This window comes from Nicotiana sylvestris, chromosome 4, assembly GCF_000393655.2.
Source record: "Nicotiana sylvestris chromosome 4, ASM39365v2, whole genome shotgun sequence".
Taxonomy (NCBI): Eukaryota; Viridiplantae; Streptophyta; class Magnoliopsida; order Solanales; family Solanaceae; genus Nicotiana; species Nicotiana sylvestris.
The window spans coordinates 20,630,558-20,643,487 of record NC_091060.1 but is presented as its reverse complement, the minus strand read 5'-3'; the positions used below and the strand labels follow the sequence as shown (position 1 = coordinate 20,643,487).

The following is a 12,930-nucleotide window of genomic DNA, read 5'->3' as shown; positions in this document are numbered from 1 at the left end:
TGAGCTTGCTTCCTCTAGTTATCCAAGCGTGCCTAAGATAACAGTCCCGAGTGGGAATGACCACGATTTTTTCTTAAAATTCGAGGGTTGCCTAAAAGGTCTTATGCCCTTGACGCTCAATAGTTCGATATGTTCGAGTTTTATTTTCGGATGGCAGTCCACGAGTGTAGGGGGAATATCCGAACTCTGGTTATGATCGACCCTTAAGCTCATTCCCATAATAGATTGAAAGCATGGAATTGTAAAGTAGAAAAACTTTTTCTAAGATATGAGATGATTGCAAGGAAAAATACTTCTCTTTATTCTTGAGAAAAATGATTACATGTGCGTACATGTTTTGAGCTAGGGCTCAAACAACCTATGTGGGCACGGTTCGTTCGACCATTTGGCCCCATCGAGACCCCGTCATTATGAAGTAATTTCCTCACAACAAAGTTGACATTCAAATGCAATGCCCCCAGTATTCGAGGTTTATTGTAGGGAACCTCAGATACTATTAAATGTTGTATTTGACACTAATTCGTGGTTGGCCTTCGATTCTAAGTTAGCACGATCCGATGTTGCTAACAAACTTGCCGAAAAACCCAATGGGACAAAAACGGTTCCAAGGAAAAAGAGTGCAATGCTTGCTTTAAGATCCAACGCTTTGTACCTTCTATGTGGCACATTTGGTCAAGCGCTGCTCCTCTTAAAGGGATGCTAGGGGTTCGTAACTATGCAACTTCATTTGGATTTTGGATGTTTAATGTGACCTTCTTTAGTACCAAGTGTCCATGAACTTTGACCTCAATAATTTCCCCTCTCATTCCATGTAGAATTTCTCCCAAACCTGCTATCTCTGCGGTCCCCATTATACAGTTGATATCGATCTCTTTTTGACCTCGGTTCTTGGTCGATATCTTTCTTGATTCTATCCACTAGCCTGTTAGGATAAACAGACCCAGAAGGAGCCCCTAGTTGATCATCTTCAACCCTAATCTTTGATTGATATCGATTGTGTACATCGGCCTAAGTTACAGTTGGGTATTCGATCAAATTCTACTTCAAATGCTGGAAAGCTACTGAACTTCAAACATTAAGACCTTGAGTGAAAGCTTGAACGGCCCAATCATCGGTGCCCGGTGGAAAATCCATCGTTCCATTTGGAATTGGGATACGAATTTCCTAAGCATCTCGTTGCCCTTCTGCCTTAACTTGAAAAGGTCTGATTTTCTTGTTGCGACCTTGATGGCCCCGACGTGTGCCTTTACAAAGGAATCTGCAAGCATAGCAAACGCGTTAATAGAATTAGGTGGTAAATTATGATACCATATCATAACACCCTTCAATAAAGTCTCCCCAAATTTTTTCAACAAGACGGATTCAATCTCGTCATCTTCCAAGTCATTTCCTTTGATAGCACACGTGTAAGAGGTGACATATTCATTTGGATTAGTCGTCCCGTTATATTTAGGAATCTCGGGCATACAGAACTTTTTGGGGATTGGCTTCGGAGCTGCGCTTGGAGGGGGGGAGGAAGCTTTTGTACAAACATTTTGGAATCTGGACCTTTCAATATTGGTGGAGTTCCCGGGATCTGGTCGACCCTGGAATTATAGGTTTCTACCTTCTTGTCATTTTCCTCGATCTTCTTTTCCCCTGTCTCAATTCGCTTTGTCAGTTCTTCGAGCATCTTAATGATAGAAGGGTTTGTCTCCGATTCCTTCTCGCTCGACCTCTTTGAAACCAATTTGACCCTATGTATGATTTCCTGGGATGGCTCGACTTCGACCTTGCTCGATGTATGATTCTAATTTTGGAGCTGAGCTATTACTGCCTGTTGGGCTTGCAACATTTCGAAGATTACCTGCAGGCTGATTTCATTGTCGTGTGCATTCTAAGTAGTTGATCGGGTACCCCCACAAATGCTGCTTTTGGGATCGGCGGCCAAATTTCCATCGCATGCGAGCTGACGTCGGTTGGATCTATAGCTGGAACATTTCCTGGTGCAATATTCACATTCACACCGTGGTAGCTGAGATCATTGTCAATGTGTTGAGGTGCTGACTAAAAGTTTGACATCTTTTAATACTGTAATAAAAAACACTTCAAAGAGCAAGCGTAAAATAGTGTGTGTTTCAAAAATTCGTACCAGGCAATCACTATTATCCTTAGCCCCACGGTGGGTGCCAAACTGTTTACCCTTAAAATTGGATAACAATTAAACTTATAAGTGATTTTAAGGATATGTGATTTCACTTGGCATAAACTGAGAAATATGAGAATGAATGTTAGAAATTAACTGTAAAATAAAGCAAATCAATATAATGAGCGGTTATGGCTTTCGAGCTAGATTGCCCTCGAACCAACAGAGTACGCTAATAAAAAGTATGAACTGAACAATAGATCTTAATAGAGAAAATGTAATGTATTGCTTTGTTGTGCGTGAATATGATTATTACAAAATGATTAGAACCCCATTTATATAGTAGAGGAATTCTACTTATGGTACAATTCTAAATACAGAAGGAAATCCCATGATTGACTAAATGTCTGGCCTTGACTTGATGTGTGCCGTGATTTTCGCCATGATCCTTGCCCCCATCACGGATATCTCGGCTTTGTATTATTTGACTTTAGGAGGCCTTCTTCGATATCACTCGATCTCTATCCCATTTCGGTCTCAATCACGGCCGGTCTCATTCTTGATCGATTACTAATTAATGAACTTATCAACCCATCTCTATGCCATGGTTCGATACAATGCGAGGCAGAACTTTGATCCGCCACCCTGGTTTCGATTAGCCACACAAAATTAGAGAAGCCCAATTTTGACCGATGTTATAAAATAGTTCGACATTTGTAAAGATTCACTTCCCCTGATTCTTTGGAAAGTTGGAATTGATGAAGTAGATTTGGATATAGAAATTATTATTTTGGAATAAAATAGTATTTGAAGTTAAGTTGAATAACAGTATTTGAAATTTGAAATTATGTTTGGACATGCATTTCACTTGAAAAAATGTTACAGTTTTGTAGGTGGAATTTTTTTTTTCTTGAAAATTTTGAAAAAGTGGTCAAAACTAATTTTTTGTTTTGAAAACCTCATTTTCGAAAAGTTCCCAAAATTTCATAAACGAACATATTTTTGGAAAAAAAAAATAGATTTTTTTTTATTATGAACAAACGTATCCGAAATGTGTGCAATTTATTGATGCTAGTATATTTTAATTTGTAAATAAAAACTTGGATTTTTATTGACATCTCTTGCAATATGGAAAATTTATCCAATTCCTTAGTAAAAGTTTCTTCCTATCCCGTACTAAAATCAGGGCATATGCATAAATTTTTGTAAGCCGTGTCAAAATTTATAGGAGAACGAGAATAAATAACTTTAATTATTATATTTTTAGATAAAAAAAATAACTTTAATTTATTGGTATCACTGAATCTTAAGTTAAATGAGACCCTCAATTCAATTTAATCACAATTTTAAAACCATAGAGGTTCTTTCAAATATTTGCAAAAAAAAAATACATGGTAGATGAGCACATAACCAACACGTCAGGAGACAATTTGTGTCAAGCTGTGTCATTCTTTTTCTATTTAGTCGTTTTCTCACAATATTAATACATATATTTAGGAAAAAAATTTGACGAGATAGTGTGGCATGACACCGCTTCATAATGTGCGTCAGCTCCTGACTAAAAGGACACAATATAAATTCTTATTTTGTGTTGTGGAACTAAAAAAGGCGGTAACAATTTTGTTTCAACTTCAACACTTCTATTACTTCAATAGTGAAAAGAATTAGAACTCAACTCAAAACTATTACAGAAATTAAAAATACTAATTAAATACAAGAGATAGAGAAAAGGGGAGATGTGAAGCTCAAACTTAGAATTGGAGATGAGAGGATTAATATATTTTTCTCAACAAAATTCACATAACCCCAAATCACAAATGATTGCCCTTTATCATAGAACCATTCTTACGCGTGCTACTCGTCCAATATCCGAAATTAATTAGAAATTGTCTCATTTACAACTAATAATTGAAGTCACAGTTCTAAAAGTAATTAAAATATAGTCACTTTTTCATGTAAGGATAAAATCTGAACAAAAATACTCTTAAAAATCCGAATTTTACATTTGAGATTCCAACATAATGTGTTGGAGTTCCACCATAATATGTTGTAAGTCTATACACATGAGCTCCATAATCCATCATATTATGTTGAAACTTTCCGTATTTTAGCTAAAATAGTGATTATTTTTCGATGACTTTACAAACACTGCTTATTATTTGATTACTAATCCGAAAATTGGCTAGCCCATGCTATTTGGGGCATTTGCATCTATACCCGTTTTTTGTGTCACGTTTTAACTTGTGCCCGCTTTGCAAAAAATATTGCAAGCGTACCCGTTTTTCGCATAACTTCAGCATACGGGGCTGAAGTAGCAAAGGCAATCATGCAAAACTTCAGCATTCTAGTAGCCGGGCCTAAAGTTCAGCTTTAGAGTTGCAGTTTTTGTTTTGTAACTAGCGAACTTCAGCTCTAGAGCTGAAGTTTTTGTTTTGTAACTCTCGAACTTCAGCTCTAGAGCTGAATTTTTGTTTTGCAACTGATGAACTTCAGCTCTAGAGCTAAAGTTTTTGTTTTTGTAACTGGCGAACTTCAGCTCTAAAGCTGAAGTTTTTGTTTTGTAACTGATGAACTTCAGCTCTAGAGCTAAAGTTTTTGTTTTTGTAACTAGCGAACTTCAGCTCTAGAGCTGAGGTATTTAAAACCCTTGAGTATGTACTGCTGAAGTTTCTATTTTGGGGGAGGAAGATTGACCTTTCAAATTCCATATTCTAAGTATGGATATGACTTCATTGATTTATTCTCGATCGAAACATCGAGGAACGCACTATGGTTCTGCTTGACCATAACATCTCAACGATGGAGACAGTGTCAAGGGGATTCAGAGAAATGCAAAAATATATTTGAGATTTGAACTAATGACGTAAAAAAACATTTTGAGCCACATCAACCATATCACAAAAAGGTTTTCTTACGTTATAATTATTTTAATTATGTATAGTAAGATAACTTCTGAGGAATTGAGTGAAGCCACAGAAAGAGAGAGATATTGTTACATCAATGTTAAGTTCCGGAGAGATATGGAGATTACTGGGAGAAGGAGGAGAAAGGGGGCTGAAATTGTTTAAAAAGTGGGTACAAGTTAAAAGTTTTTAAAAAAATAAAAATAAATTAAATGGGGGCGACCAAATAAGATGCTCCGTGCAATTTTTACATGCTATTTTCACCAAATTAATCTGGCCCTACTGCTTGTTCTCGGCCCAATAAGTCTTGTTAGCCCAACAGCTACTTGTGTGACATTGGGCTGTTGATTCATAACAAAGGCACACTTGTCAAAACGACAAGTCCGCGTCTTTCCCGAAACCGCCACTGCCTCAAAATAACCCCTTTATCATACAATCGCAAATTCCAGAATCCAGAATTCCAGATTCTACGCAACATTTTCTTCATTCGGTTGACAAAGGGAAGAGGTTTCTTTTTCCGATCAGAAAAAATGGCACTGAATCCTCAACTATTTCCAAACGGAATGCCCGTCCCTTTCCTCAATGAATTGTTTGTCCTTTCTAGAGATGGTGTTGAGTTTGAGATCGATAAAATCCCTGGGTAACCGGCCTAACTTTTATTTCTCTGTTTTTTCTCTCTTTTAAATTAGTTATCTCTGAAAGAATCGGATCGAAATGGAGTAAAATGGATATTCTGGAATTAGGATTGAAAGAAAATAGTTTGGGATCGAGGTTTGATTATAGATGCTATCTTTCTATTGTTTCTTTGGGTCTGTATATAGTGCATCATTAATTTTTACCATTTTCATTTCGTTAATCGTTATCCGTAATGGGTTTCTTTCTGTTGAACATTTTTTTTTGTGATTCTGATTTCTGCTTTAGAGATTACTAATAAATGTTGGTCTGCTTACACGCTATCTTCCCCACACCCCACTATGGGGTTACAATGGGTTTTTTTGTTGTTGTTGAGAACTTTGAGATGATGCATTTGGATATGTTACAATTGCAGTAGTTGGTGCTCCTAATGCATTAGGGGTTTTGCCTGCATTTCTCTACCATGGACACAAAGAGGGTGTTCAAAAAGCAGCATCAATAGCAGTAGCTGCAACAATATAAATTGCACTTCTCTACTTATGCATGCTATACTACTACTACCATTTACTTCTACCTATAAAAAACTATCCACCATTTGTTTCCATTTAATATGGTTATGGGGGTGAACTTGCTTGGGATGCAGTATGAACTGCTCAACATGTGAGTACAGATGTCTGTATGATTTTGGGCTTGCTAAGATATATTCACATGGATACTTTAAAAGAATTAAATGTCTCAACACAGGCTTGGACATTTGATCAGTTGGTAGGTTAGTGCATAAGAAAATTATTTATACCACTTAGGTGGTAGTTAGAAATTGCACAAGGAACTTATTTATCATTTATGTGGATATACGGTATAGAGGAATAAGGTAGTTATTACATTTGGCTGTTGAGTTTGCATGGGATGCCTGCATTTGCTTTATTTTGTGTTTAGTTCTACCTTTCTTTGAACACATAATTCTTGCATTGCCCTCTCTCTTTTTCTTTCTCCTTTTCTTTAGTTTCTTTTAGTTCATGACTTTGTGTTGACGAGACTGTTTGCTCACAGTGCAGGAAAAATAAGAACAAGAGGAACGATCTACTTGTCGAATATTCGGATGGTCTTCGTTGCAAAGAAGCCGGAGGATTTCATTGCTTTTGACATGCCCTTGGTATGTTACACTTATATGTCCTACGTGCTAGCAGGGTCATATGTTGGGTTCCAGTTCCTCGTCTGAGAAGATTTTTTCTCACGGATCAAAGAAGACAACTTTTTTTTACTACTTTTACTAAAATGTCAAGATGTTATTATCAAAACCATAGTAAAGAGGAAATATTTGTTTAATCAAAGTGAAGGGATAACGTGTTCATCTCTGACTCCATTGATAGTTTCCCAAAAGTTAAAAAGGCGTGACCTTGTATAGCATTCCATGAAAATCATATGCAACCGGAACAAGAAATGCATAATGTGCAATTTAGGATATGGTGGTTTAGAGGTAAAAAAAAAGAAGAAGACAACATTCTTATCCCAAGTTGCTTTACCTGCGTGTGTGCCACTTGCATTGCTGCAGGTGGCAGAGCAGTAAACATTTGAATTTTGAATACGTCGTAGCTCCGACGTGTATAAGATACCTAAAAGCCTGTTGTCTGGTTGATGCTAGCTTCATGTAGCATACTATTTCTTGCGTATATCACCTTAGATTCGGCTCGTCCAGTGTTGGTCAATCTTGCTGCTGTGCCTTTTTTTGTTGTTGGGATAAGGTTGCTTCTGTAGTTTCTGGTACTTTCTCTGTTGCTTCATGTCCCACGGTTTTCCTAGTGTTATGCTTTGCTGAATCCTGTTTTTTTTCTTGCTTTCGTTTTTGTTAATCTTTTAGCTCTTTGTTCTCAAAATAATCCTAGATTATACAAGCTACTTTTGCTTGACCAAGTTTAACTTCATTCTGCAGCTCTTTATTCATGATGAAAAATTTAATCAACCAGTATTCCACTGCAACAATATTTCCGGACATGTTGATCCGGTAAGTTGAATAGATAAATTCAGATATGTTTGGATTATGCGCACTACTTTAGATGATCGATTCTGGCCAATTTCAGGTTGTTCCAGATAATGAAAACAGGGCTTTGTACTCCACACATTCATTCAAAATTTTGTTCAAGGAAGGTGGTTGTGGGACTTTCGTGCCATTATTTTTCAATTTAATCGCCTCCGTGAGACGATCTCAGCAACAGTCCACTGCAGAGCCACGGGTGGATCCTCTCCAAGCTGCACAAACTCCAGTTGATGAGATGATGAGACATGCGTATGTCACGTTGCTTGTACCTTTTACAATTAAAATTGTTATAGATCCTTTTTCTCAATATGCTAGCTGGTGTGCTGAATACTTATTGTTTTTGTCAATTTTGCAGTTATGTTGACCCCAATGATCCAACCAAAATCTACTTGCAGCAGCCTAATTCAGAGTCTGAACTCAGGCGTCGATCATACCAGTCACAGCCTGCTTAGAACTCGATATACCTCTTTGTTTAAAGCTACCTGAATTTCGCGTTTTCTGTGACAATGAGCTTGCATGTGTATATTATGTAAGGCTGGTATATGTTTCTTTCAGGTGTGCATGGATTATAATCTATTATATGGGTGATACACTAGACTAATGACTTCCTACAAATATCTGTAATAATTTTGAAGCTCATGTTCATTACACGGGTATATATACAGGGGCGGATGTAGAGTGTTGATGATGGGTTCAATTGAACCCATAGCTTTCGACGCGGAGTAAAAATTCATTAAAATTACAAAAATAATAAATATGAACCCATAATTTTAAAAATATGATGGATTCAATGCTAAAACATTAAAAGTAGAACCCATAGAGTTTAAATCCTGGATTCGCCTCTCTCTATATATATAGCATATTAGGTTTTGCACTGGAAGTGCTGAACACCTACTCCCTACCAGGGTAATTTGGCATACTAATTCCTAAGTTTCCTCGAGTTTCGGTTGATCATTACTTTTAAGAAAGCTCGTTTTGAAAGAATGGCTGTAAAAATAAATTGGTTGTATTAGCCTGTATGTTACAAATTGGGTGCAAAAGAGTCTCTTTGCAGAAATGTTGGGAGAAAGCTGCATACAATATATATCCACTCCTTTTCATAGTGAGGGGTGGATCTTCCTTCTCTTGTGGGTTTATCATTGTGCTCAATTCGATCTATATACAGCTGAATATTTTTTATAGGTTTTATCTTAAAATTTTGAAATCCATGCGAAGTTAATAAAAAGTATATAATGCCATGGAAGCAAATGATGCAATTGATCCATATAGCCGCAGAGGTGGATCAATGTTTTCAAGAGGATGGGTGAACTAATTGTGAAGAGGTAGAGTTAGAATTTACATTTAACATGTTTAATTTTAGTCTATGAACAACTCGCTACACTTTTGAAATTACAAATTCAAAATTATGTTCTTTTTGAAATTTTAGTGATTTTTATATATATCTATATTCCGTGTTGGAAATAAGACTATCCGAAATGAAATTTGAATCGTTAAATTCACTCGTAGAGGTGCATCCAATAATTATTGCACCATAAGAGTTTTTGAGCATGAGTGCACACATATATTTAAGTAATTTTGAAGAAATATAACATCGCTATACATAATTTAGGGAGAGGAGTATGGGTATTCTAAGACCTAGATACGCCCCTACATATAGGTGGTATCTACTAGTTGGAACTAATGCATGGTCATCATTGCTAATATTTAGGTTTATGATACACCATTTTCTATTTGGTTAGAGATTTGTAAGTGTTGGAGTAGGAATTCATCCTTAATCCAAAAGTCATATTTTAGGAATTTATAGGTAGGAGATAAGTTCCAAAGAAGAATAGAATCCTCATATACACTACACTACACTACAGAGGGATATACTTCAAAATGAGTAAGAATAACAACCGAAAAGGAGTACAAATGGTACAGCATGTTTCTGAATAAAAGATATGCTACAAAACTTCTCAGTACGCATCACCTTTTGTTTTTCTCGCCAAACAAGAAAAACATTTCCATCTAGGATACAAATGAACAAAGCCTAGTAGTTAAATTTGCTTAAGAACTTTTTCAGCTGCAGCTACCGTCCTTTGAATGTCCTCTGAAGTGTGTGCTAAGCTAGTAAATCCAGCCTCAAACTGTGATGGTGCAAAATATACACCTTCCTCCAGCATTCCCCTATAGAATCTGCCAAATTTTTCTGTATCACTCTTCTTTGCATCCGAAAAGTTATTGACAGGACCCTCCGCGAAAAAGAAGCCAAACATCCCCCTTATGTACCCGCCACACATTGCATGCCCGGTCTTCTTTCCAGCATCCAAGATTCCTTGAGTAAGTTCACCCGTGATCTTGTCCAAGTAGTCGTATGTACCTGGTCCCTGTAACCGCTTAAGCGTGTGAATTCCAGCAGTCATGGCCAATGGGTTTCCACTTAGTGTCCCGGCCTGATACATCGGACCTGCAGGTGCTACCATCTCCATAATATCCCGCCTTCCTCCGTATGCACCTACTGGCAAGCCACCGCCGATAATCTTCCCAAGTGTCGTCAAATCTGGAGTTATTCCAAAATACTCCTGAGCTCCGCCATATGCCAACCTAAATCCAGTCATGACTTCGTCGAAAATAAGAAGTGCATCATTTTCTTTGGTGATCTTGCGAATGGCAGCAAGAAAATCTGGATTAGGTTGAATGAAGCCAGCATTTCCAACTACAGGCTCAAGAATTATAGCAGCGACTTCGCCTTTGTGCTCCTTAAAGAGGCTCTCAACAGCAGAAATATCATTGTAAGGCGCTGTCAGTGTATCAGTAGTAGCTGCCTTTGGAACTCCAGGGGAGTCGGGGAGTCCTAGGGTGGCAACACCACTGCCTGCTTTAACAAGAAATGGATCAGCATGACCATGGTAACAACCCTCGAATTTGATGATCTTAGGCCGGCCAGTGAAAGCACGAGCCAGCCGTAGTACTCCCATGCACGCCTCTGTACCGGAGTTGACAAACCGAACCATTTCTATGCTTGGAACAGCTGAAATAACCATCTCGGCCAGAGTGTTTTCAAGGAGACATGGAGCACCAAAACTCGTTCCTTTCTTCATTGTTTCAGCCAATGCTGCTAACACCTGCAGGAAAAGGTCATACCAGGATTGTTGCGTCAAAAGCAACGGAAAAACAACGCAAAATTTCACTCTTTTGTCTTCGTCCCTAGATCTTCCACAATCCACAACAACCAAGACCCTCCCCCCCCATACAGTGCTAAGACATTCACAAGACTCTCTTTCAAACACGTTTCTCATTGTACAATGCAATAAGACAGAGGGGCATAGAAGATTTTGAGGTGTCTTGCACAATAGTTATTAAAGCTGAGCTCAAGAGAATCCAGTTGACATATCGGTCTTCTTCTTTCTCAGAAAGGAGGAGAAACAAGTGGAGGAAGCATTTAGACAATTCCCACCTAGGTCTACCATGTTCTACTTGAGTCTTCACTTTATCATGAGAACTGTCTATGACATGAACGTCATATAGCGACTTCCGTTTAAGAAATGAACAAAAGAAAAAAAATTAAACCATATGTTCTTGGAAATCATAAAATTCATCGAAGGCCAAAATAATTCCAGGACAAGGGTTCTATTAAAAAAAACATTTCTAACATAATGGGAGCCAAAAAAAAAACACAGCTTTAAGATTGTGTTTCTGAAACATGTTACCAAATACAAAGCATGCAGATGCAGTTATGAGCCAGGCCAAATAAATGCAGTGTATTGAAATTTCAAGCTGAACATAGAGTTAAAAGCAGAAAATTGAACCTCATCATCTGCATGACCGATTATAGCTGGACCCCATGATCCGACATAGTCAATGTAGTCGTTACCATCTATGTCCCGCATACGAGAGCCCTTCACGGAGTCAATAATGATAGGTTGTCCGCCAACTGACTTGAAAGCGCGAACAGGGGAATTTACACCTCCTGGCATCAACTCCTACCAACAGTGAAACACGAGATGCAAATCAATGGACTTGTAGGGACTTGAAATCAATAAAACTGAACTGGAATCTTGTCTGCTTCCATTTTTTAATATTATGCTGCTAGAAGTTAAAAAATATAGAATGTTGAGCACAACACAAAAAGAATAGCACGAATCAAGTGCATCTGTAGATTGACTGTTTGCACCATATAACTGAACTTTAACTTGTATTTTCAGCGCCTCCTACTGATGCAAACAACCACAGACAACTAGTTGAAAGTGCAATTCCCTTTCAAACAAGGGATTGTACAATTCGTTCTTTCTCAAGCGCATTTTCCTAACGTTTCCCCCATCTAGAAAATGTGATAAGTTTTAGCATCTTTCCCTTATAAGTTCCAATCTCAATAAGTTACATCAGAAGATATGTTAAAAATATAAGAATATGTAAAGGGAACAGAAACCAACTAAAGCAAAGACACACATTTTGCTACATTATCAGATTACTCAGTATATCTCCTCTTTGTAGTCAAACACCTACAATTTTCAAGATATTTAAAGAGTGTAATAAATTGCACCTTTTCAGCGCAACTACACACCTAAAACATACTCAAGATTCTCATAGCGACACATACAAATGGCAATTCAATTATAACTTATATGGGAGGATAACCACATTTTGTATATCAGCAGAGACGGAGCTAAGTTGAGAAAAAAGGGTTCAATTGAATCCACTTGGCCGCAAAATTACACTGTGTAAATAGGGCAAAAACGAACTTTTTTACTTCTTATTATATTAAACTATACCGGAAACAGCCTCTCTCCAGAAACAGACTATCTGCCTGCTTGAAGGCAGCGTACACACTACCCTCCCCAGACCTCACTTGACCTCACTTGTGGGATTACATTGAGTTTGTTATTGTCGTATTATATTAAAGTATTGAATCCCCTTGACATAAGGTAAGATTCTAGCAAAGGAGTAAATGCCGATCTTGGAAAATGCACCAATTTTATCAAACCAAAATCTCCTCTTCTTCCTCTAACCCTTAAAGCTAGCATTTTTACTAGCAATATTAGTAATTAATATAAAAGATTGAATCTTGAAGCAACCCAATTTCAAAACGAAAACTAAACACTGAACAATAACCATAAAAAAAAAAAAATCGAAATTGTACCTTGGCTTTGCTGAAAGCTTCTTCAGACTTTTGAAGAGTGAAAGTTTTCTTCTTTTCATCAACTGATGCAGTCATTTTAATTGTTGAAGAAGATGGGGTGCATCGACGGGGAGAT

General features: G+C 37.4%; 2 protein-coding genes across 2 annotated transcripts in view; one reads left to right on the top strand and one right to left on the bottom strand.

Annotated features, from left to right (window-relative positions):
* Nucleotides 1-5,366: 5,366 nt before the first annotated feature.
* LOC104237423 (UPF0664 stress-induced protein C29B12.11c) lies at nt 5,367-8,311 on the top strand. Its single transcript, XM_009791577.2, has 5 exons — nt 5,367-5,668; nt 6,712-6,814; nt 7,592-7,663; nt 7,740-7,945; nt 8,052-8,311. Exons 1-5 carry the CDS (start codon nt 5,559-5,561, stop codon nt 8,146-8,148), a joined length of 588 nt encoding a protein of 195 aa, XP_009789879.1. The 5' UTR covers nt 5,367-5,558; the 3' UTR covers nt 8,149-8,311.
* Nucleotides 8,312-9,565: 1,254 nt separating this feature from the next.
* Nucleotides 9,566-12,930, bottom strand: part of LOC104237424 (glutamate-1-semialdehyde 2,1-aminomutase, chloroplastic) — a 3,631-nt gene continuing 266 nt past the window's right edge. Inside the window, exons 1-3 of the mRNA XM_009791578.2 lie at nt 12,816-12,930; nt 11,485-11,658; nt 9,566-10,800 (exon numbers count right to left, since the gene is read on the bottom strand). The exon at nt 12,816-12,930 is cut by the window's right edge and continues 266 nt beyond it. Of these exons, the coding sequence (XP_009789880.2) occupies nt 9,733-10,800; nt 11,485-11,658; nt 12,816-12,930 (1,357 nt within the window). The 3' untranslated portion in view covers nt 9,566-9,732. The remainder of the gene's footprint in view (nt 10,801-11,484; nt 11,659-12,815) is intronic.